Raw genomic sequence first — 25749 nt, 5'->3', positions numbered from 1 at the left:
CTTTTTTTTTAGACTGTCCCCAAAGGGCACAATGGAAAAGTTGATTATCCTATTCGAGTTGCTCACTATGGAAAGATGCTTTCAGGCTCAAGGTTTCGCTTTCATAGTCCAGTAGGCAAAGCTAGACACATCTAGCCAGATTTATCCTTCCTGTTCTAGTATAAACTAAAGCATCTCATTTGGGTGTTGTTTAATGATATTTATAATGTTTCAACAACAATCAGATTGCCTTAACAAAAACTTTACTAACTTAAATAAGCATCTTTCTGTGGCAAGTTTAACCAGGTACCAGCGTGTCGCAATAACAAATTACATTTTATTTCAGTTTTAGTAATTTTAGTACTTCAACTTTTAAGTGTTAGTAATTTTGTTATGTGCTATAGTCATTTTTATTAGTTTTTAACTATATAGCTATTTATATAAATTTTATTTTAGCTTTAGTAATTTTAGTACTTAAGCTTGAATTTTTTTCTTAACAGAATTCATTTCTGTTAAAATGAGAATTTTGCTGCTGTTTCTGCCAAAATAAAATCATAATAATTGATTATGGGATCTCTTTCATAGTATAACTTAAACTTAAACTTGAATTTTTGTCTTTAATTCTATTTATACTTTATTTTGATTTTATATATATATATATATAAGTGCTGTCAAATGATTAATCGTGATTAATCGCATCCAAAATAAAAGTTTTTGTTTACATATATGTGTGTGCGATTAATCATTCAAGTTCAAGTCTGCTTTATTGTCAATTTCCACATGTACAGTACATACATACAGAGAATCGAAATTGCGTTGCTCTCAGACTCCGGTGCATACAGATAACATTAACATTAAAGCCTAAAAAAATAACTAGATAAAATATAAAAGGTAGATACAATTATACAATAAGGGAATTATAAAAAAAAAAAAAAAAAAAAAAAAAAAAAAAAAGACATAATAAAAATAAAAGTTAAAAATAAAGTTAAATAAAGCAGCGCAAGGTAAATGACAGATATAGTGCAAATCAATGAAGTGAACAACAGTGCAGTTAAAAGATTTTTTAGTGCAAAAAAAAATCACTTATTAAAAATATCTTAAGTCTGATTAAAGTGACAAGTGACAAGTGACCAAGAGCAGTTATTTAACTGACTGATGAGGTAGTTCCATGCCGAATGAGGTAGTGAGCGGTGAGTGAGCAGACCAATGCTGTACAAGTGACTCGTGCATGTCATCATATGATTAGTGTGGGGGGGGGAGGGGGGGGGGGTTCATAGTTCAGTGGTGCCTGGGGAAGAAGAGGGGAGGGGGGGCAGGTTTCGGGAGGGAGTTCAGCTTCCTGACAGCCTGGTGGATGAAGCTGTCCTTCAGTCTGCTGGGTCCTGGCCTGGAGACTCCGCAGTCTCCTCCCTGATGGTAGCAGGCTGAAGAAGCTGTGTGATGGGTGAGTGGGATCACCTGTGATGCAGAGGGCTTTGCGGGTGAGACGTGTTCCATAAATGTCCTGGAGGGAGGGTAGAGAGACACCAATGATCTTCTCAGCTGCTCTCACAAAAATTGCGTTGTAGAGTCTTTCGGCAGGACGCGTTGCAGGCGCCATACCACACAGTGATGCAGCTCGTCAGGATGCTCTCGATGGTGCCTCTGTAGAATGTGTACATGATGGGGGCCGGGGCTCTGGCTCTCCTCAGTTTGCGGAGGAAGTAGAGACGCTGCTGTGATTTCTTGGCCAGTGCTGCAGTGTTGTCGGTCCAGGAGAGGTCCTCTGTGATGTGCACACCCAGGAACTTGGTGTGCTAATCATGATTAGTTGTTTGACAGCACTAATATATATATTAAGGATGTACAATATTGGATTTTTGCCGATATCCGATATGCCGATATTTTTCACCTCATTTTGCCGATATATTTCCTTTTGTTTGGAAACAACGCCAAGTCTCTCCTGTGTGGAAATTAATAGCAAATTATTTTTAATTTTGGTTAGTTTTTAACAAGAACTTATTTGTTAGAATTAAATAAACAATAATGAAGTTCTTTTTATAATGACTACATTGAAGCTTCGAAAATAAATAAAATAAACTATATATCAATTGTTGCATTTCTTTTTTCTATTCAGAAATATGCAGTAGTAACCTTAACATTTTATTTTAAGATTTAACATTTGTAGATGGTCTAAAGCAAGAATTGTAAAATTTCAGAAAATCCTTTTAAAGCTTATAATTTGTTTAAAAAATAGAACATATTACACATTAATGAATAAATCAGTATATATAAAATTATTTAATTTACAAGTGTCACGTTTAATATACAGTTAGTATACAGCCTGACGATATAATGCTGTAAATAAGAATATAAAAGAAAGAAGCTTTAAATAAATATTTTAGCATGCGTGAATAAATCCAACAACCCCTATATTTTCACTTTCTATAGTCCGCGAACGATTTAAATCTTTAACAAGACTCACATTGACACAGGCAGAGTGAAAGACTGGATTTTTTCAATTAGGTAGTGTACAAGTGATTAAAAAACATTTCAGCTGGATTATATATATTGTGTATATATTATATATCTCGTATAAGATGCATTTGGTTGAGTTGCACTGCAGTAAAGTGCTTCATTGTGTGTATTAGGCTACTACAGTGATTATCTCTTCAGTGCGCAGAGAGCGCAGGCCAAACAACAATGCATAATATAAATAACTATGACTGGGACTGTCATATACATAACATTATAATGAGAACACTATTATAATAAAACGCTGTGAATTTTCACGAAATATGATCGTGGTTTTGCACAGCTTATCAGTAAACAACGGCTCTGTGTAGTAAATGCTGCTCCACGTGAAAGCTTTCACGCATAGAGATTTACCGCTGATTACAGAACCGGCTTTACTGACTAGATGCGCATTAAATATCGTGCAATATATATAATTTCTGTTAAAATGAGAAGTTTTCTACTGTTTCTGCCAAAATAAAATCATAATAAATTATTATGGGATCTCTTTCAAGCAGTTTAAAAAGTAATTGCTGATACCAAGTTCCCAAAGTTTTAATGTAATGATTGCATTAACAATGGTATTTTGGGAGAAAGTATGGTCACCATGGTTAATTTTTATAATAGGATCCATGTTGTTCACTACTAAACATTAGGCAGCATTTATTTAGGCAAAAATGTAATGAGCGGAAATGAGACATGGTGTCAAAATCATTTTAGTAGCTTTCTTTAAATCTCAATATGAATTACCATGGCACTTTTATCTATCCGCTAGTTTGACAGCATTAAGTCATGGCCTTTTATTGCTATTTTTATCATTGTAATGATCATCAATAGTGGCTAATCACTGAAATATGACTTGGAGAGCACAGGCTGGCAAGAGGGTCCAATTAAACTAGCCAGTGCTTGATCTAAACCGTACGTCACATAAAAACGTCTGGTATAATTAACGTGATTAAAATAATAGATGGCAAAGCTTTGTCTGTTCCCTGTCATAGGAAGAATGGGAAAGAGAGTGAGACATAATATAATGCCCAGGGAGCAAGAGAGGAGGAGCAGAATTTTCTCAGAGGGTTGGGATGTGTCTCAAAGGATGAGATGATGTAACTTTTTAAAATCAACAGAAAATACATCAGTCTAACACTGGCCAAACATAGTTATGAGTAAGAGGGGGGAGTGAATGAATTGCACCTACTGATAGCACCATTGATTTGCTATTTGCATTGTTTTAGAACCAAGTTCACTAAATGAATTCTGCAAATCATGTACAGTCACTACAAACTCACCCACAAAATCTGTACTGAGCGAATTTTGCACAGTTTTGCACAATTGCCACTCTTGGATGTAGAACCTAATAGCTACTGCAGGTTGTGGAGATGCCTGATTAAACAAGATTGCAGATGGTTTGCAAACAGGTAATAAAGCAAAAAAAAAAAAAAATTCTTCTACTATTTAATGAACTCTTCCCCTTAAATACTGCAGTCAAACATATATTACATTTAAAAAAAAATAATAATATTAATACTGTTATTCAGCAATGATTCATCAAACTGATCCAAGTGGAATTAAAGAGTCATACATTGATGCAATCATTGATACAAAAATCTAGTTCAAATAAATGCTGTTCTTTAAAACTTTGTATTCATCAAAGAATCCTGAAAAGGTTAATCACAGTTTCTAAAAAATATCAAAATATGGATCAAATAAATGCAGCTTTGATGAGCATAAGTGGGTTCTTTCAGAAATAATAAACACTCTTATAAAATAAATAAAATAAAATAAATATAAAAAATAAAAAAAGACCCCAAACTTTGCACAGTAGTGTATATTTTCACAACACTGACTTTAATGTATATTATTGTGTGCATTATAAACAGCTTTTTTATTTTGTGTTTATTTTATAAAATAAAGTATACTTTGTATTTTATGATAATTTATTAACTTTTACAATTAAATTTTTTTATTTTTTTGCATTAATTATATTTCATTGACATATTCATACTGTACTTTGTGTTTTATATAGGTAGAAAAAATATTCTCATTAAAATTTAATATTGCATCTTAATACAAAATAAATAAATAAATAAATAATATGGCCTTGTACTAGCATATCATATCTTTTTAGTCATTTATACATTGACTTTTTTCATTGTTGCTTGTTAAATTGTTTGATGTGATCCCAGCGACATCTTGAGTAAAAGTCAAGGCAGGCTGTGCAACGTCTTTTATGACACACTGTACAATATTCATCTGATGGCTTTGGACAGTATTCATTGTTTTTTTTGACATTATTGATTGATTTTGCCCAATAATGAAAAAAAAAAAGTTTGTATCAGACAGCAAATTCTTGTAGAGTGTGCTCCTGGCCTTAGCTCCTTACAGCTGCACTGCCACCGTTTTGTTCACCATGAGTTTTTTGACCTTGATGCCTCTTCTCCAGACCACTTAATTACGACTGGAAAAAAGTGGAACTCAGTAATGACAATATCTCCCTCTCAGCTTGAGGTAAATGTGTTTCTGTCGGTGCTCTTCAACAATCATCATTTCATCAACGTGGCTCCTGAGTCCGGAGAGAGTATGATTTTATTTTACTAATGTTATCAAAGAAACCTGCAGGAAGACGTGCTGGAATGTAACCTACGTGATGCTGACCTACTGTCTCTTGATTCATACAATATCACTCCCACTTATATGCAAAAAAGGTCTAATCTAAACAGTAAAAGAGACTATTTTTATAGAGGAGATCCTACATATATGCAATTATGGGCCTATATGAATTTTCATTTTGTCCCAATGCATGCAGATCTATTCTGTGATATCCAGTCATTCAGAAGCAAGCGTAAAAACACAGGTTATTGCAGCATTACAATGGCTCTCTTTAAACCCTTACCTGTCAAATAATTCATCGCATTCAAACCTGCGAACATCACCCTGAATGGGGTTATTCTGCAATAACAACTGGCTGGATGTACATTATCCCACATATTACATGGCTACTTTCCACATAAGTAAATAATTAGATACGAAATAATGATTTGAGTTGAAATATTTGCATGCAAAGCTTCCGTGAGCACAGCAGTTGCGAGCAAGCAGCAAGTTCAAACTTTTACCACATAATTATGGTGATAAAAGATTTAAGACTAAAATGTTTTAAAATCTTACCAGTTTGTTAGGTATTTTATAATCAATTACAGTGTACAAAACAATCGTAGCAAAATGGCAGCAGCTGTATTTGTATGAAACGAGAGAGCAAGTCCACGATACCAGGATGACACTAAATCATTTTACACAATTTTGAATCGAGTTTTAATATTTCATTTGCTAAACAAATGCGAAGCTTCCACCAAGAGAAGAATATCGTGACTGACCAATCAGAATCAAGTATTCCACAGAGCCGTGTAATAAATATAGATAACATATAATAAACTAAATAAACCATATTTTACTTAAATTTATGCATGAATGTGTGCATATTTATACATACATAATAAATATACATAGTACACACCCATATGTTATGTAAACACAAACTTTTATTTAGGACGCGATTGATCTTTTGACAATCCTAAAATAAATAAAATAAATTTAAAAAATGGTGTTAGATTTTCTTTGAAACAATTTAAACGAACGTTTCATGTATAAAGATTAAAATAGTATTTTTCTTGTAAAATATACTCAAGTAATCAATCTCATTTATTTATTTTTCTTTGATAATGCTTCTTTGATAACTTTTTTTTTCTTTGATAACAAAATAATTTATGGTGTATGCAACTGTGTATTTTCTTTCTTGTATAAATGTATTTCCTGTTTAAACAGGAAGTTGCAGAGGGACATTTCAGGCTTTTTGTCTTTTTTTAAAAAAAATAGTCTGTAGTATTTAGATTACATCATAGGCCTATAAAACCTTATTTGACAGGTTTTGTACAGTAGAAAGCAATGAAGACACCAGAAAACCATGATTAGCTGTTGGTATTCAGAGCCAGGTGGTCTTTATTTAAAGGGATTGCAGCATTCTTATACTAAAGAGCATTTTATTTGACCAATGAAGAAAAAGTGCTACCAGTTCATTTAGTCAACATTTAGTAGTACATTAGCATATAGATAGCCTCAATTCTAACTCTCATTTTGATGCTATGGGTTTTTATCTCAGCGTTGTTCTTTATCATCATGTAAAGTGATTGTGCAATAAGTTACAGGATTTTAATTATCTTTGGTTACACTAGCATTGTGGTGTTAAATGCAGGATTTTCAACTTCCTTCTCAGAGAGTGGGCAGTCTCTTTACTCAACTCTAATCCAAACACTGAGGGCAAACAAGTTAATTTGTTGTCTTTTGTCTGTTCCATGACTGAAAGTAGGCTTTTATTGAGCTTGAACAAAGCACACAATGGAGTATTCACAGTAGAGTGAGAGAGCAAGAAAAAGGTAGACCTACAGCATGTCGTCTGGCAGTGAGACCATAACAGAACTCTACTACTCTGAGATTGATTTTGTACACCAAGGTTGCACTATGGATCAGTGGTGCTGAAGCTGAAAGTATTTTCACAGCTAATGAAAGTCAGTGAATGCATAGCTAGTCCATTCATGTCATGGTTAGTGGAAGATAGAGGACCACTAACTCTCAAAGCGAAGATGTGCAAAAGAGAGGCAGCGCACTTCTACTAGCAGCACTCAAGCCTAAATCCACCAAAGATGCACAATGCCATCTTTATAATTTTACTTAATTTGAATTGATTTTTGTTTTTTCCCCCCACTGTTTCCTAATTCCCGTCCTGATTAATTCTAGGTGTTCCAAGTTTTTCATTATTTTCTTTGAGTATTTGTTCATTTGTGTTCTCATTTTATTTGTCTAGCTTCTTTTGATGTAAAATATTAATTTGGTCTTCAGTTAGTTTAAGTGTCTAGTGTCCACCATTTGGTTGCAGAATTCAGCATGTAGAAGTAGCATTGTATTCTGACTGAATAGTTTTTTTCAAGCTACATATAATCATGGATATTTAATTTTATTTATTTAATAGTTTTTATTTATATTATAGTATATTATTGTATTATAGTATACTGTTAAAAGCACGAAGTGGGCTTGGTAACTGCCATTCAAAAGTTTGGGGTCGGTAATTTTTTGAAATGTTTATGAAAGAAGTCTCTTATGCTCACCAAGGCATTTATTTGATCAAATATGCATTAAAAACAGTAGTATTGTGAAATATTAATACAATTGTATTATATTATTTACAATTCCTGTGAGAGCAAAGCTGAGTATGTAGTAGCCATTACTCCTTCAGTGCCACATGATCCTACATAAATCATTCTAATATGTTGATTTGGCGCAATAATTTTTTTTTTTTTTGTAAAAACATTGATACTTTTTCAAATTCAAAGAATTCCAATAAACTAGAAATGTTTTGTAATGATGTGAGTATTTACTGTCATTTTGGATTGATTTAATGTGTTTTTGATTAATTTTTTATTTATTTTTTTCAAAAAAAAGAAAAAAAAAAGCCAGAGGAAATTTTACTGACCCTGAACTTTTGAACAATGTAGGTCATTTAAAGAACTCTTAAAGGAACAGCATGTTTAATTCTTATGGCCATAGTGAGAGTAGAAAATTCTTATGTTATACTAAATTATCACTGTTTCTGGTGCAAGAATCTTTGGCTAAGTGCTAAAAAATGTAGAATGTAGTCCTTTCAAATCTAGTAGCGCTGGTATTGTTGTTCTCCTACATATTTCTATTTCAAAGCACACGGATAATACATAATCTTATCCAAGCTATCCACCTGTAATGTTAATAGCTAATTATTATTCTACATAATGTTCATTTGTAAGACTCCAGCTTTTCAGGTCAGTAGACCTTCTGTATCAGTGCTTCTACTGTACAGCAAAGCAGTTTTAGTAACGTTTCCTTGAACTTTCTCATGCCCCTGTCATCACTCCAGAAGCAGGCTGGCTCTGCTTTATAATGGAATACATTTACTGCCTGTTTTTTTCATATATTTCTATGATGTGGAGGCAGACACATAGAATCAGCATAATAGTGTGACTGGAGGGTCTCAGGGGAAGAACACATTTGCACTAGTTCTTCCACTTATTCAACATCCCCTGTTTTTCTCATCTCAGCACAAACTAATGGCCTTTAACACTTAATTGCTGTATCAAGCAAGCTCATACATTTTCTATTATGAAGGGGCAAACCTCAACGGGCAAGTTGAGACACCCTAAATGAAAAGCAGTTAATTTTGAGCTCGATCTGATGTTTGAAAGAGAATATTTAGATGGCAGTACATTTGAGTCTGTTCTTTTTTCATATACTCTAAAAAACACTGGGTTAAAAACAACCCAATTTGGGTTGTTATCAACCCAAGGGCTGGGTAAATATAGGACAGAACCCATCTTGGGTTAATATTACCCAGCAAATTGGGTTGTTTATTTAACCCAGCATAATGGGTTGATTTAACCCAGCTATGGTTTATTAATTTTTACTATATTACTAGCTTATTTTTTACTTCATACATTAAATAATGTTTACAGATTAACTTAAATCCTCTAAACTTTTCTAAAATACTCCACACAACCACTGGTTTGCATGATAACTTCCTTTATTTTCCTTTATTTATCAATTACAGCATTGTTTATATCGTTTTAATAGGCTATACATATTGCCCATAACCTTGTTTAACAAACATTAAAAGTAAAAATTAAACGTTAAACAGAAGTAATTTAGGTGTTATTAACCAGTCTCTGTTATTCTGTTTCCACCGTAACTGCACTGCGCCGCGCTCACTCATAGCCGAAATATTGCGACTTCCTTTATAACCTGCCGAAAAACAAACAGTAAACAGCTCTGATGAAATATTTTAACATCCAAAGTATTTGTATTCTGTATCTTTATGAATAAAATTGTTTATTTTATGCAAAGCATCAGGCTTTTCCATCACGCGAAAAGACCGCGAAACTTGTTAAAGGTGATTCATACCGCGCGCCATGTTGCTCTGCATAAAATTGAACGATATAGAGCACAGTAACGATTTTATAGATAAAATAAAATGTATACAAACCTGTATTTTACCGACGAATACATCAACTCAATGGCGCTAAGAACTGCTCTCTCCAGAAGAGGAGCAAAATCCCCGCGATAAATAACTCAACCGCTGGGTTAAGTTTGACCCAGGATCTGAGTAATACAAAAACCACCCAAACATTGGGTTGTTACATTTGATCCAGGAGCTGAAAAACAACCCAAACACTGGGTTGTTACGTTTGACCCAGGAGCTGGGTAACACAAAAACTACCCAAACACAGAAAAAATAACCCAAAAAAATGACCCAAAAGGCTCAACCCAGCATTTTGGTTAAAAAAATAACCCAGGATTTTTTAGAGTGTATATGCTGTAAATTGCACATCATTTGTTGTTATGCTTAGTCTCAGTCAGGACAGTCAGTATTGCATGCATTAAGCAAACATAGACATAAAAATTGAGTTCAAATCATATTTAACCACTTTATTACTCAAGTATGGGCACCAGCATCAGTTTTGCTCATACTAGAAACTTGTTTGAAGGAACGAAGGAGATGTGGATATAGGAACAGTCTTTAATGTAATCCAATATGCAGGGTAACTCTCACAGGGAAAGGCTGTTGACACATGAACATGACGTTGTAGACCAGACAAAGACAGCCAGCAAGGACCTGGACTTAAATACATGACTAAACGAGGGTAATTGACAAGACACACCTAAACCAAATGACTAATCAATGAGAGGGAGAAACTGGGTCATGTGGAGAAAACACACAATACAAGTCCATAAGAATGACAATTATGACTTTTTTTTAAGAATTGTAAAAAAAAAAAATGTGAGATATATACTTAGAATTGTGGAAAAAAAATCTGAATTCTACAATAAAATGTCTTAATTACATTTTCCATAAGAACCTTTTGTGCACAAAATGTAATATATCTATATATATATATATATATAGATATATTATATATATACAATATATATATATATATATATAGTTATTATTATTATTATTATTATTATTATTTACTTGTCTACTTCTTCTGTCTGCAGGTGTGGCAGTGTGGCGGCAGTATGGAGGTTCTCCCGTGTGCCAGAGTAGCTCACATTGAACGCACAAAGAAACCATACAACAATGACATTGACTACTACGCCAAGCGGAATGCGTTGCGGGCAGCAGAAGTTTGGATGGATGAGTTTAAGTCCCATGTCTACATGGCCTGGAATATCCCCATGAATGTGAGTTAGCAATCACGCTAATCTAACCTCATATGCTGGAGTCTAGACAGCCAGCGGTTAATGGAAAATGATTGCTGTGATTAATGTCCTGATTAATTTACTTGCGTGTCTTCTGTGCAAGGCACAACGCACAAAGTGAGGTTGTAGATTAAGTTTGGCAAATTTTCAGAGTCTGTTTTAATGTCGTCCTCAGCACACAATAAATGCAGTCATTGTCTTTGCAGTAAGTGATGCTGATTTTTTACACAGATATACTGTAAATACATAATGCTGTATGTCAGTTTGAGTTTATTGATGAAGGGCACTCTTGTAGCATAATCTAGTATTATAATTAATGAAATATGCATTTAATTTTAAGAATCTTGATATGTAAACATAAGACTTTCTTCCAGAAAGGAATAGCAGAGTATTGAAAGGATAATTCATCCAGAGCTAGCACTTAAGTTATTAAAAGGTTTAATTGAATTGAAGTGTTTCAAGAATGGCCTTGGTCAGTAAATGGAATGAGATACTGGTCTTCAGAACTCAGTAATGATAGTGATGTTTACTTATGAAAGAAAGCAGTGACATAACTTCTAAAGTAGTCTTTTACGCCTACAGTGCTACTGTTGCATATTCAAACTGCAGATTTATAGAGAAAATAAAGCGATTTCTTCTCTACTACAAATTTCCTTAAATACTGGCCATAATTTATAGAATAGTTATCTCAGACTATCTTTTTCATACAATGTGTGAGTATTGCTAGATTGTGTTATGTTCATAAAAAGCTGTTATTCATGAGCTGGTATTAATAAGAAAGATTATGTTAATAGATAGGTTTAAAGTGAAGTGTGTGTATATATATATATATATTGGTTATGGGTATAACGATACACAAACATGACGGTATACACCAAAATTTTTATGTAACGGTTCGGTACATTTTCGGTACAGCAGGGGGAAAAACTAAACAATTATTATTATTTTTTATTTATTTATTTTAATGTTTTTACAAATTGCTCTTTCTTTAAATGAACACAGTTATAATTAAAATTTTCTTAAAGGTCACCTGAAGTGCCTTGAAACGCGCAGTATTATTCTATGTGGTGACGTAATTTCAACTGAAACAGGAAGAGAGGGTGGGACATATCTAGCAGCCCCACCCCCTTTTTTTTAAATAGCCAATAACATTTTGTTTATATCTGCTCGGGCCAGAGCTGTTGAGCTCGGTAAAGTCGCAACCACAGTCTAATATATTACCCCCTAGATTCAATATGAAACTCTTAGTAAAACAAAATAGGGTTCCTAATCATGCTGAGGTTGTGTAGTTGTAAAAGTTTTTAATATATGCTGACTCGCGCATATGATCCGTTCCGTGCAATCTCGTCTCTGGACCGGAGCAAAAGTCCGGATCAGACTATGTGCGCTGCTGCGGTTCACATGAAACAACGTGAAACCAGACCTCATTTGCACCAATCGAAAGCTTATTTACACTGTCTGAATCGTTCCTGAATCACCTACATTGTGCACTACGAGCCATTCACTGTACGGGAAATACTACACTGTGAACAAGCCAGCGCTTCAGCATCTGTTTATTCAGAAGATTTGATGAGAAGCCGAAGTACCATGTGACGTCAAAAAAATCGTTGAGGCATTTTGTTGGAAGTGATGAACTGCAAGCTTTGAATATCTTCTAAATGCGAGTTTTGTCACTGTTTTGGAGCACACTTCCTTATAGATAACCTTAAGACTAACATATTGATATTAACACCCAAAAATTTTTTATTTTGATTTCATGGGGACTTTAAGGATAAAAATCTATCTCGGCTTATTCTCTAGTGAGCCCTTTTACATTAGGTCTACTATAAGGTTACAGTTAACAACAAAGCACAAACTTAAATTTAATTAATATTTATTTTGAAATATAACAAGCCCCAACACTCAAAAAAAAAAAAAAAAAAAAAGAAAAGTATGCAAACATGTAAATTGCACATAATGTAGTTTTTTAATTACATTCTAAATTATAAAAATTATATTTGTTGTTGAAATATATTATTTACACAGTGCCTCTTATTACTCGTCATTAAATAATTAGGACATCACAAACATAGTAAAATATGAGTATATAGTCGCGAAATATGAATTTTGCAAAATGCTCTTCTCTCAACTTCATTTATAGCGCACTAACGAGCTGTGGACACTGATGACGCACCTGAGGTAAATGAAATGCCATGTGACATTTTGTTTACAAGCTGTTTTATTTCCATCTTTCCGAGGTTGAATCACTGATTGAGTGATTACGTGAGGCATGAGATGTTCATTCATGTTTACTAGTAGTAAAGAGGAAGAGATGATCGCGCTGCTGTTTGAACTGAGGCATTTATGCAGCAATTTGTAGCGCCACATCAAAGAGGACCAAAATAGCATTTATTGTTTGAACTTCCTGAAAAAAAGGACATAATTTGAAATATGAGACTTTGTTTCTTATCAAAAGTAACAATTTATAAAACTGGAAATTTCCAGTGAAGTTCTGCTCATGCAATGGTTAAAACAGTGCTGTATAACAAATACAGCATTGTTTTAACCACTGCACGAGCAGAACTTCACTGGAAATTTCCAGTTTTATAAATTTTTACTTTTATGTAATACATCCGTACTGAACCAAAAGACCCATACTGAAAATATTTAGTATGAATAAGTGTGTCGTTACACCCCTAATATATATATATATCAACTGGAATGCTGTGCACTGTAAATTTTAATTTTTTTTTAAAGTAAAACATATATTACAAGAAAATCCTATTTCAGTTTTTCTACTTCAAATATGTTCAAAGCTGTTTTTATTTACTAGTAATATATGAGTGAAAAATTTCTACAATCATTTTTTTCTCAGTGTACACACGACTAGTTTGCTTGCAGCTATACATATAAATATATAAAAATGTTATTGCTTGACTGAATTAAGTGCTAAAGTGCTTTTAAAATACAATCACTTTGATTTTGCTTCCTGACATATGACTTCATTGCATCTGTTGTAAACATAAATTAATTTTAATGTCATAATAAATTGTTACACATCACTGAACACATAACAATTAAGCTTCTACATACACAAATTATAACATTAGAGAATTGTGACTGTATATAAATATTTCAAGTTGAACAGGGTCCCATTGGAAGTGCTTTGCATTTTAGACATTTTAATTAACAGAGCACCAAACCCAGTGAAAAATGTGAATAAATAATGAAGTGCTCTGTTTGGGTGTATGCCTCTCAAATAAGGAACAAATTGCATTCTGTATGCATTGAACATAGTTCTGTTTCCTGAAAAACAGGACAGTTTTTGTATTTTACAGGGTGGTTGTCTACCATACTCCTATTAGTACTACCACTGAGCATCAGAGACTGAGTTTAAGATTCTGAGCATGTTTTCCCGAATACCATTAGAAGTTCTTTGCTTCAATCCACTGAGCACTTCTCCAGGCTTACTTTAGCCCACTCACTAGTGCTGGTAATTAAACAGATGATTAGCATGTTAGCGGCTTCTAATGAAAGAACAGTTGCAGTCTCCCATGACTGACATAAATGCAAACACGCACACCTCCTGTTCTCCCTGACAATTTTCAGACAGATTAGAGCTCTTTTGTTTATAAAGCGATGGTCTGATGATGGAACACGGTGAATATGAAATACAAAATTAATAATAATAACTACAAGAACAGACTGTCCTAAGCAATATAGTTATCTATAAACAGCTTGAACGGTGATCCCACTAAATTAATAAATTAACACTTCTTTAATTAGTGGGCTAAATTCATAACACCATTTTTTATTAGCATGGAAATAAATCCCAACAACATTTAGGGTAGCTGATTTAACTTTCTAGAATTTTTCATAATACTGTTATATATGTGTGTGTGTGTGTGTGTATATATATATATATATATATATATATATATAGTTAGCAGAAAAAAAATCATGTACTAAATAGTGCATGTGAATTTTTTTTTTTTTTTTTTTTTTTTACCCAGAATCCCAGAGGAGCTGCTCCTGTAATTAGTGTATTTAATTTTTTTTGCATAAAGCAGCGCCTGCCAAATGACAACTCACAGTCTCTTTCTGTTGTTCCAGAACCCAGGGGTGGATTTTGGAGACGTGTCAGAGCGTGTAGCGTTGAGGAAGAAAATGAACTGCAAGAACTTTCGCTGGTACCTTGAGCATGTCTATCCAGAGATGAGAATTTACAATAACACCATCACTTACGGAGAGGTAATAAAGACAAACCAACCCCGTATGCACCTTTTAAACCAACAAAACCTTTCATAGAAAGGCATGTACTTTCACACACTGTTAGTTTAATGTCTCTATAATCCTGTGAAGAATCTATCAGTCTGTTGCACTTTGTTTTTGGCAGATATTAAAGTAATAATTCACTTTAACAGCTTGCTAATATATATATATATATATATAGAGAGAGAGAGAGAGAGAGACAGAGAGAGAGAGAGAGAGAGAGAGAGAGAGACACAGTGGTGTGAAAAAGTGTTGGCCCCCTTCCTGATTTCTTATATTTTGCATTTTTGTCACATTTTAATGTTTCAGATCATCAAACAAATTTAAATATTAGTAAAAGATAACATAAGTAAACACAACATGCAGTTTTTAAATGAAGGTTTTTATTATTAAGGGAAAACAAAATCCAAAACTACATGGCCCTGTGTGAAGAAGTTTTTGCCCCCCTGTTAAAACTGTGGTTTATCACACCTGAGTTCAATTTCTTTAGCCACACCCAGACCTGATTACTGCCACACCAGTTCGCAATCAAGAAATCTCTTAAACAGGACCTGCCTGACAAAGTGAAGTAGACCAAAAGATCCTCAAAAGCTAGACGTCATGCCGAGAGCCAAAGAAATTCAGAAACAAATGAGAAAGAAAGTAATTGAGATCTATCAGTCTGGAAAAGGTTATAAAGCCATTTCTAAAGCTTTGGGACTCCAGCGAACCACAGTGAGAGCCATTATTCACAAATGGCAAAAACATGGAACAGTGGAGAACCTTCCCAGGAGTGGCCGTCCGACCAAAACTACCCCAAGAGCACAGCTACAACTCATCCAAGAGGTCACAAAAGACCCCACAACAACATCCAATGAACTGCAGGCCTCACTTGCCTCAGTTAAGGTCAGTGTTCATGACCCCACCATAAGAAATTGACTGGGCAAAAATGGTCTGCATGGCAGAGTTCCGAGACAAAAACCACCGCTGAGCAAAAAGAACATAAAGGCTTGTCTCAGTTTTGCCAGAAAACATCTTGATGATCCCTCAAGACTTTTGGGAAAATACTCTGTGGACTGATGAGACAAAAGTTGAACTTTTTGGAAGGTGTGTGTCCCATTACGTCTGGCGTAAAAGTAACACCGCATTGCAGAAAAAGAACATCATACCAACAGTAAAATATGGTGGTGGTAGTGTGATGGTCTGGGGCTGTTTTCCTGCTTCAGGACCTGGAAGACTTGCTGTGATAAATGGAACCATGAATTCTGCTGTTTACCAAAAAATCCTGAAGGAGAATGTCCGCCCATCTGTTGGTGACCTCAAGCTGAAGGGAACTTGGGTTCTGCAGCAGGACAATGATCCAAAACACACCAGCAAGTCCACCTCTGAATGGCTGAAGAAAAACTAAATGAAGACTTTGGAGTGGCCTAGTCAAAGTCCTGACCTGAATCCTGTTGAGATGCTGTGGCATGACCTTAAAAAGGTGGTTCATGCACGAGAACCCTCCAATGTGGCTGAATTACAACAATTCTGCCTAGATGAGTGGACCAAAATTCCTCCACAGCGCTGTAACAGACTCATTGCAAGTTATCGCAAACGCTTGAGGGAGCGCACATTGCTCGGTTTATCTAAATAATCTATTTACAATTTAAAGTAAAAGTTTTCTTTGTCTAAGAGGGCCAAACGGTCCACGTATACGAAATATTTCTATTTCAAATCAACAGTGTTCTTTTGAACTTTCTATTTAGCAAAGAATACTGAAAAAAAAAATGTCACGGTTTTATTAACATTTATAATAAAAATCTTGAGCACCAAATCAGCATATTAGAATGATTTCTGAAGAATATTAGAATTATTTCAGAAGTATAAAAATATATTTCAATAGAAATAAAAAATGTTAATGCTTTATATATACTAGTACTTTTTTACTGTATTTGCATTCCTGGTATATAGTACTTTCCATATGATTACATTATTTTAGCACTGTAATTTGTTTCTATGTACTGAATGGTAAAAACTACAGTGATGCAGTAGAAATGTAAAGATAATTGGTTTCCATAGCAACAGTGAAGCAAGCATTGGGATTAGCTCCAATTTCCTCATAATGAGATTTAATGAGGCCCTTATTAACATTGGAGTGTGTGTGGGTAGGAGAGGAGGGAGGAGTGTGTGTGTGTGTGTGTGTGTGTGTGTGTGTGTGTGTGTGTGTGTGTGTGTGTGTGTGTGTGTGTGTGTGTGTGTGTATGTGTGTTAGAATTCAACAGGCCTAAATCTCAATAGAAGAGAAATCTTACAGTATTTTCAATTTGTTGAAGAAAAATGAGACCTGCATTTCTACACTGACCTCTGGAACTGCAGAGGCGGAAAATCTATAGCTATATTGGAATAGTCTGTCTCTGAAAATATCCCTGCTAGACCACAGATTCCACATATCTCATCCTCTGACCAGTATTAGGTTTTATGGATGGTCAATGTTGTCATCTCCCAAATGGATTTGATAAAGCATCTGTGCATGCATTTATGTTTAACCTTCAGAGCAGCACTAATGCTATAAACTAAATTAGGCAGCTTAATAGTCCACAGTGTGCTCACGCTTCTTGCGTCATGATTTAAGCTACCTGTGTTTATTATTGTTTATTTATTTTTCAGGTGCGAAACAGTAAAGCCAGCGGATACTGCCTTGATCAGGGGTCAGAGGAGGATGACAGGGCCATACTCTACCCATGTCATGGCATGTCATCACAGGTTAGTGTGTTTTCTTTTTTTAGTGTTTCTAATTCTTTTTAAGGTTAATTTCACCACTGGTTTGGAGGTCAGTGATTTTTGTTATTTATTTTTATTATTAATACTTATTTAAAATTTCTATATATTTTTTATTTTTAATTAATACTTTAACTCATAAAGGATGCATTAAATTCAAAGGTGACAATACGTTGTTACATTGTTACAAAATATTTCTATTTCAAATCAATGCTTTTAAACTTTCTATTTAGTAAAGAATACTGAAAAAAAATGTATCACGGTTTTCACAGAAAATATTAAGCAGCACAACTGTTTTCAGCATTGATAATAATAAGTCATTGATCACCAAATCAGCATTTTAGAATGATTTCTAAAGAATGATGTGCCCCTAAAAACTGGAGTAATGGTTGCTGAAAATTCTGCTTTACCGTTACAGGTATAAATTACATTTTAAAATATATTTCATTAGAAATCCAAAATGTTAATGCTTCATATATAAAAGTATTTTTTACTGTATTTTTGATCAAATAAATGCAGCCTTGGTAAACATTAATGTTGCGGTGACGGCCAGAGGAGAGTATCTAAGTGCAGGCTGTTTGATGAAGAAAACTGAAACAATAAACTAAAACACGGGGAAACAAGGAACAAAACACAAGCAGAAATGACAGCAACCATAACGATCAACAATGGACAAAGCACAAGAGAAACACAAGTGCTATTTATACACAGGAGAACAAAAGGGACCAATGAGTTGTTATGGGAAACAACAAGCAGATGGGTGTGGTCCAATGAGTGGCTATGGCAACTAATGAGGGTAACGATGGAGAAAACAAGGCACACAGCAGACAGGCAGAACACACACAGGGAACATGTAACAAACATAAGAGACTTTCAAAATATGTATATGGTGCATTCACACAGGGTCATAACCACCATAGTCACTGAATGGGACATGTTTAGTAGATTAGTAATTAACATCATTTTCACAAGCACATATAGATGTGAATTGTGGGAATTAAATTAGATTTGTAATTGAAACACATCTTGTCAACCTCAGTGTACACTTATTACACATTGGTGGTGCATTGCACCATTGCCTGGAGATAGACAGCAGCTTAGGTTGAAATTACCTTTAGATTGTATCTCAGATTCTTTGTCCTGTCCTTTCATAACTGCTTCCCTTGCAAAATAGTTGTTAGAAGTCATCTGTTTATGTGACTTTGACATCTGACATTTTTATTCATTCGGATTAAATGGATATGGAATAATCAAACAGTTCTCCCATCGGGCTATGACCTTTGACAGCATGATTTGGCCTTTTAGTTGTCAGTCATACAAAATAGAGACATGGTCCTTTGAACAATTTAAAATACAGTCTCTCTTTCTCTTTTTCTCTCTCTCTCTCTCTCTGCCTTGTTCTCTCGTCCTCCCTCCTAAATCTTGTAAAGGAATGACAGTCTTAGTCCATAATCCAGGCCTAAGGGAAATAAAGCAATTGAAGTATATTCCCATTGTATCATCTAATTACAATAAAAGCTGGTTTTACATGATACAGCTAAGCTTCATTTTTTACTCATGTTTTATCACCTCCTTTCCCAATGACAAATTAAAAACAGGAATGATTCATGGCTCCTGTGTCACTGAAGCCCCAGTAATAATTAACCATTTGAAATTATTCATTTTCATTTATTTATTTATTTAAATTAATATTACAAATATTGGTTGTAGCCTTGCAAAGCAAATTCAATCAGAAATCTAAAGCATATTCAGGAGGGGGTTTTAACTCTCATACTTTTCCATGAATAAATATATATATATATATATTGTTTGATATATAAGATCATTTATGAAGAAAAGATTATTTTAATGTTTTGATTGTCAAGCCTGTTCACACAGTCTTGCTTCTCCTACTTGTCATTGTTTTAATGAAAAGTTTTTTGCTACTTTGTCCTCTGTAAGCTTGTCTGTGTGTGGTACATCATCTAAGTGAAAGTATTGCCACTATGAGAGCTGGAATCAGTTTACAGTATGCATGAAGATGAGCTCACGCTATTGTCCTCATGCTGTTTTCACCTTGGTCACTGGAAAATTATCCTTGGTTCTATAGATTAACTTTACTCAATAGAGCGAGCTTGATTTTCATTGAATGTCAGCTTGTACTTCATTGTGATGTGCTGACCTTGGGATCTGATATCTAAGCGATTGACTTTCAGCTGAATTATTGACCTGTGTTGGATTTTAGTTTGTTGTTATTTGTTGTGTTTTGGATTTGATATCTAAGCGATTGACTTTCAGGTACACTTCAGTGCGATGGTGCTCTTAATTATACAGCTAAGTACTGTCTATATCTGTTGGACTGTTCTTAAAGGAATAGCTCACCCAAAAATGAAAAGTTTCTGGAAATTTAATCACCCTCAGGCCACATCTTGTAAAAGAGTTTATTTTTGCATCAGAACAGATTTTGAGAAATGTAGCATCCCATCACTTGCTCACCAATGGATCCTCTGCAGTGAATGGGTGTCATCAGAATAATGTCAGTCCAAACAGCTGATAAAAGCATCACAATAATCCACAAGTAATCCACATGACTCCAGGTTATTAATTAATGTAATTTGAAACAAAAATCTATGTGTTTGTAATTTTCAGATTCATAATTAAAATATTTTTAGTCAAGTCACCTTTATTTATATAGCGCTTTTAACAATACAGATTGTGTCAAAGCAACTTTACAGTATTAAATAGGAAAATAGTGTGTCAGTAATGCAAAATGACAATAGTAAACACTCAATTTTCAGTTAAAGGGAGTTCATTACTGAATTCAGTGATGACATTATCCAGCTCAGCTCAGTTTAAATAGTATCTGTGCAATCAAGTTGACGATATCACTGGATATTAAGTATCTCCAGCTAAGCAAGCCAGAGGCGACAGTGGCAAGGAACCAAAACTCCATCGGTGACAGAATGGAGAAAAAACCTTGGGAGAAACCAGGCCCAGCCGGGGAGCCAGTTCTCCTCTGGCCAGACGAAACCAGCAGTTCACAAAAGAAACAAAAGCCGGCTTATCCAGTATGGAAATACACACAGACAATGACACGCCCCTACTGCGTTCTAGAATCTCCAAAAGACAAGCCGATTTCAACCTCAAAATGTACGCTTTTAAAAATACCAATACCAATCTCAAACACGGAGAGGCTTCTTCGTGATCTCAACTAACAGATTCTGCAAAAAAAAAGAAAATCACAAATTTTGAAAAAAAAAAAAAAAAAACGCTTCTTTCTCATTTTGCTCGAAAGTTGTGCTGCCGACTTGTGTCACTGGTTTCCGTGACGGGTCACATATTTTGCCCAGAAGCAACAGTTAAAGCACCATAAAAATGCCTGCTTTTGTCCATACATTTAAAGCCACTGATGTCCAAAACAAAACATTGGACCCCACCGGTTTTATATGGTCAAAAAGACACTGAGGCATTTTTCAATATATATTCCATGGAAGAAAGTAAGTCACACAGGTAGAACAACATGAGGGTGAGAAAATTATTGTGGCATTTTCATTTATGGGTGGACAATGCCTTTAAGCTGTATTTCTAAGACCTTCCATTTCATTTTATATATCACATACTTCCTTTTCTCACATTGTAACTTGATGTTTTATTTCAGCTGGCAAGGTACACCACTGAAGGCTTACTGCAGTTAGGAGCCTTGGGGTCGACTACATTTCTGCCTGACACAAAATGCCTGGTGGATGATGGAAGAGGAAGGACTCCAAGCTTGAAAAAATGTGATGCTGTCACCAGGTCCTCCCAGAGGCTCTGGGATTTTACTCAGGTAAGTGAACGCACTCATACAAAACAATTAATTTATTAGCTTGCTAAGCTCTTCATATTAATATTTTATTCTCCACTTGAGACATTGATTGATTTTATGTAACTAAATGGAGAAGGTCGTTTTGTAAAAGAAAAATAAGATATTTTAAGCTGGATTCTTAAAAATACGATTTTCTCTTAAAAAAGCACCCTTAATATATATTTTAATGTATGCCAATGTTTGAAAATTTGGGTCTGTAAGTTTGTTTATGTTTTTGAAAAAGGTTTCTTATGATTACCAAGGCTACAATTATTTGATCATAAAATACTGTGATACATATTTTTGGGGGATTCTTTATTCTTTTCTGAATATAAAGGTAATTTATTTGAAATAGAAATATTTTGTAACATTATGAATGTCTTACTATCACTTAATGCGTCATTTTACTACATCCTTGCTGAATAAAAGTATTAGTTTAAAAAAATCTTACTGACCCCAAACTGTTGTAGGTAGTGTGTGATGCCAAGAATAATTACAGTTGTTCTTAAATATTTATTTCATAGAATGGACCCATCATAAGTCGAGACACAGGACGCTGTTTGGAGGTTGAAATGTCAAAAGATGCGAACTTTGGCCTGCGACTGGTCGTCCAGCGCTGCTCAGGACAGAAATGGGTGATTCGGAACTGGATAAAACACCCCAGACATTGAGGAACATCCAACCTGAAAAATAACCTCCCTGAGCAGGAGAGCAGCCATAGACACAAACCCTGAGTCTGGGGTTGAGAGAGACAAGCAAAACTCTCTTTCAGGGTAAAATGCTTTCAATATAGATGTCTAAAGGTGAAATATTGTCTTTGGACGCATTTACTGTTGAGCGAGTAGATAAAGCAGAAGGCCGTCATCACGAAAAAGACTTGCTCATTGCAAGTCTTCTGTACAGACTCCCAGTTTACTGCAGCATACTTGTGTTCCTGAGTGGAAATCTGATGAGCTGTCTAAGTGAAATTCCGAGAGAAATATTAAAAAGTGTTGCAGATAAACAAAGAGAGAGGAAGCAAAAGTTGCAAACCCCTCTGAACAAGGTCTCGAGGTTTACTTCTTATCAATTGCCATATCAACACTTATTTCTTCAGGCTGTGAATTGCTTTGGATAATTGAATATCCAGGTTGAAACTTTAAATGGGTATCCCAAGTGCTACAGAACAAAAAAAGAAAGTAGTATATACTTTAATAGTTTCAGCTATTTTAGCTATCGAGTATTTTCTTTCCTTGATTTACAGACTTAATTACTAATGCACAACAAAACCATGTGTTCACTCAAGAACTCATGTGCCTTTCTCTATCTTTATGCCATCAGACCAGGGAATGTTCCTCCCTAAGCATGTACAAAATATTTGATTTTAAATTAATTAAAATATGAATATAATGTTAAGAGGTCTTATTGTAGAAACACGTTGTAAAATACTAAAACATTATAATCCAGGATAATCCAATAAAAACAAGTGTTCTTTTCTTTTGTACAATGTTGCGTGATTTAATTTATGCAAAAATCAGTTAAGAAAATGATCAATGTTGATTAATATTGTAGGTTCGATGACATCACATTTGGAAGCAATAAGTATGAAAGGTTACATTTTCTAGCAAAGTCCATGTGAAACAATATTTTAAACCCATTGTATTTCATTGTGATTTTGTAAACAGGATTTGAAGTTATGCATTGGAAATTGTGTGCAATAGCAAATGTTCAATAGATGTTAATGAAATAGTTCACCAAAAAAACAATTGGCTGAAAATGTATTCACTCTCAGGTCATCCAAGATGTAAATAAGTTTGATTCTTCATCAGAACAGATTTGGAGAAATTTAGCATTGCATCACTTGCTCACCAGTGGATTCTCTGAAGTGAATGGGTGCCATCAGAATGAGAGTCAGTAAATAATCAGTGACAATAAATACCCTTTATTTTTAAGAGTGTAAGAGGGATTGGTATGTAAGAGGGACTAAGCTAAATGGAAAACTGTAGAGGATTAATTAATTTGTTTTTATGAATTCATGAAAGATTTTATTTTGCACTGAAAAAAATGTTTAAAGTAATGTATTCTCAGAAGGCAGACAGAATGAAGTTTGATTTCCAGTTAACATTTTTGCCTCCACAGTTTATTGTCTGAAGCTCTGTGTCTGAATTCCCGAGAAACTAGATGAGAAAAAGAAAGGACAACTAGAGTTAAGCTTTGCATTTACACACACTTTTACTGCAGGATGTACAATCTAATCATTACAAACCACACAACTCATCAGTAGAGCACTGAACGCTTCTCAAAGTGATCAAACTCAGCATGCAGCTTCACTTTTTTCTTTCCTCTCTCATCTGCAGTGAAAGCCACTCTATTTCTTTCCTCTCAAATGTTTATTGCTAATGTAGTCCTGAGAGAGAGACTGCAATGCCTGACAACGGTTGAAATGCTCGGAAGAAGCCATCCAACTGTAAGCACTTCTTATATGACCACCTGTGTTCTCAAGGCATTTTTTAATTTATTTTCCAGCACGTTTACTAAGAGAGATTGCAGAAACCTGCTCAGCCAGGCTTCAGCTGTTCAGCTCGAATGATTTCATAAACAAGCATCTTCTCCCTCCACTCATCTACAAGGGGAAGGTCTTATTTAAAACCACACTGGAGACCCAACAAATGCTGTCGCTGCAAATTCACCCATAGCAGGCATGTGGTGCAATGAAACAAATAGGAGAAATGTATTAGCGGACTGGGGTGCCTGTGTTTTTGCTTAGGCTTTTTACACATGATGTGGTTCAACGATGAAGTCATAGGAGGAAACGCACAGTGAGCATGCATCTATGAATCATTCCACAATCTGCTTCCTCAAAGACGACCAACTAATGCAGTAGACCTGCCGAGCCCGGCACTCTGAGCCAGTAGTGGGAGAGCTGGTGATGCTAGTCTGCACTAAAACATGATTTTGTGATTAAATAAATATAACAGATAAAATTGGTGCTTTTGTATATTGAATAACTCAAAACCTTTTTTGAAAAGTTCAAATTAAATTAAAGCTCTAATTTACAAGTTATTTATACTTATATTTCGATTTCATTAAGTATTTATCCAAATCTTGAACCACCTTTAGCTTTCATTTGAGCTTTTAGTCCGTTGGGATCTTTAGTCGGTCTCTACTAACTTTGCACATCTAGACTTAGCAATATTTGCTCACTCTTCTCTGCAGAACTGCTCAAGTTAAGTTAAATTTGATGGTGAGTGTTTGTGGACTGCAGTCTTCAAGTCATTCCACAGAATTTCAGTGAGGTTTAAGTTTGGCCTATGACTGGCCATGCAAGGAAATTCTAATTTTTCTCCTTAAACCACTGTCTGCTTTGTGTCATCGTCATGTTGGAAGATAAACCTTCTTCCCATTGACAACTTTCTGGCAGAGGGCAGCAGATTTTCCTCAAGAACTTGTCAGTATTTTGCCCTATCCATATTTCCTTCTATCCTTCTAAGTGCTCCAGTCCCTGCTGCAGAGTAACACCCCCACAACAGGATATTACCGCCTCCATGTTTGAACAAGACGTTTTAGAAAGGTGTGTATGAGCATTCACATTTATAAAGAATATCTCTTTTGGTTTGAGACTTTAATCTTTGCAACTTTATGGATCTTCTGTATGCACAAACAGCTTTTAACTCTCAAAAGACAAAGTAAAACATGAAATCACATCATATGACCCCTTTAAATTATTCTTCTTTTCACTGTTGTTACACATTTACACGTTTGTTTTATTTCATTTTAAGCTCATTTTATTTGTCATTCTATACATACATTCTATCTCATTATATCATTCTATATAGTGAAATTTGGTTATATTGGTTATTAATGTTGCAGTTCAATTCCAAAAAAGTGATTGTTTTCAAATAGGTTTCCAAACCACTCCACCCAGCTTTCCACTTGCCCCCTTTTCTGCAGTAATGTGAAAGCGATAGTTAAGCCCTAAACTCATGCCATTGGCTGATTCATAAGCTGACATGTGGGAGCGCTCAAATAAGCACAGCATGTTTTGAAAGCTCCACAGTGTCAGTGTTTACAGTCTTTGGGGAAATCAGCCTACCAAAGACTTACTTAGACTTGTCTCTGCACATTAAACTGTGATAGGAGAAGCTATTTAATAGGTGTTTTTTTAGCATGCATAAAATGTTCCTGCTACCTGACAGATATCACTGAAATAG

General features: G+C 34.7%; 1 protein-coding gene across 1 annotated transcript in view; it reads left to right on the top strand.

Moving 5' to 3' along the window:
• The window catches only part of LOC109090467 (polypeptide N-acetylgalactosaminyltransferase 9-like), an 84344-nt gene extending 61310 nt beyond the window's left edge, over positions 1-23034 (top strand). Inside the window, exons 7-11 of the mRNA XM_042753630.1 lie at positions 10543-10728; positions 14839-14976; positions 17626-17721; positions 21374-21541; positions 22084-23034. Of these exons, the coding sequence (XP_042609564.1) occupies positions 10543-10728; positions 14839-14976; positions 17626-17721; positions 21374-21541; positions 22084-22230 (735 nt within the window). The 3' untranslated portion in view covers positions 22231-23034. The remainder of the gene's footprint in view (positions 1-10542; positions 10729-14838; positions 14977-17625; positions 17722-21373; positions 21542-22083) is intronic.
• Positions 23035-25749: the final 2715 nt, after the last annotated feature.

The sequence above is a fragment of the Cyprinus carpio genome, chromosome A5, assembly GCF_018340385.1.
Source record: "Cyprinus carpio isolate SPL01 chromosome A5, ASM1834038v1, whole genome shotgun sequence".
Classification (NCBI taxonomy): domain Eukaryota; kingdom Metazoa; phylum Chordata; class Actinopteri; order Cypriniformes; family Cyprinidae; genus Cyprinus; species Cyprinus carpio.
The sequence above is the reverse complement of the archived record's forward strand: the minus strand, read 5'-3'. Positions and strand labels throughout refer to the sequence as shown.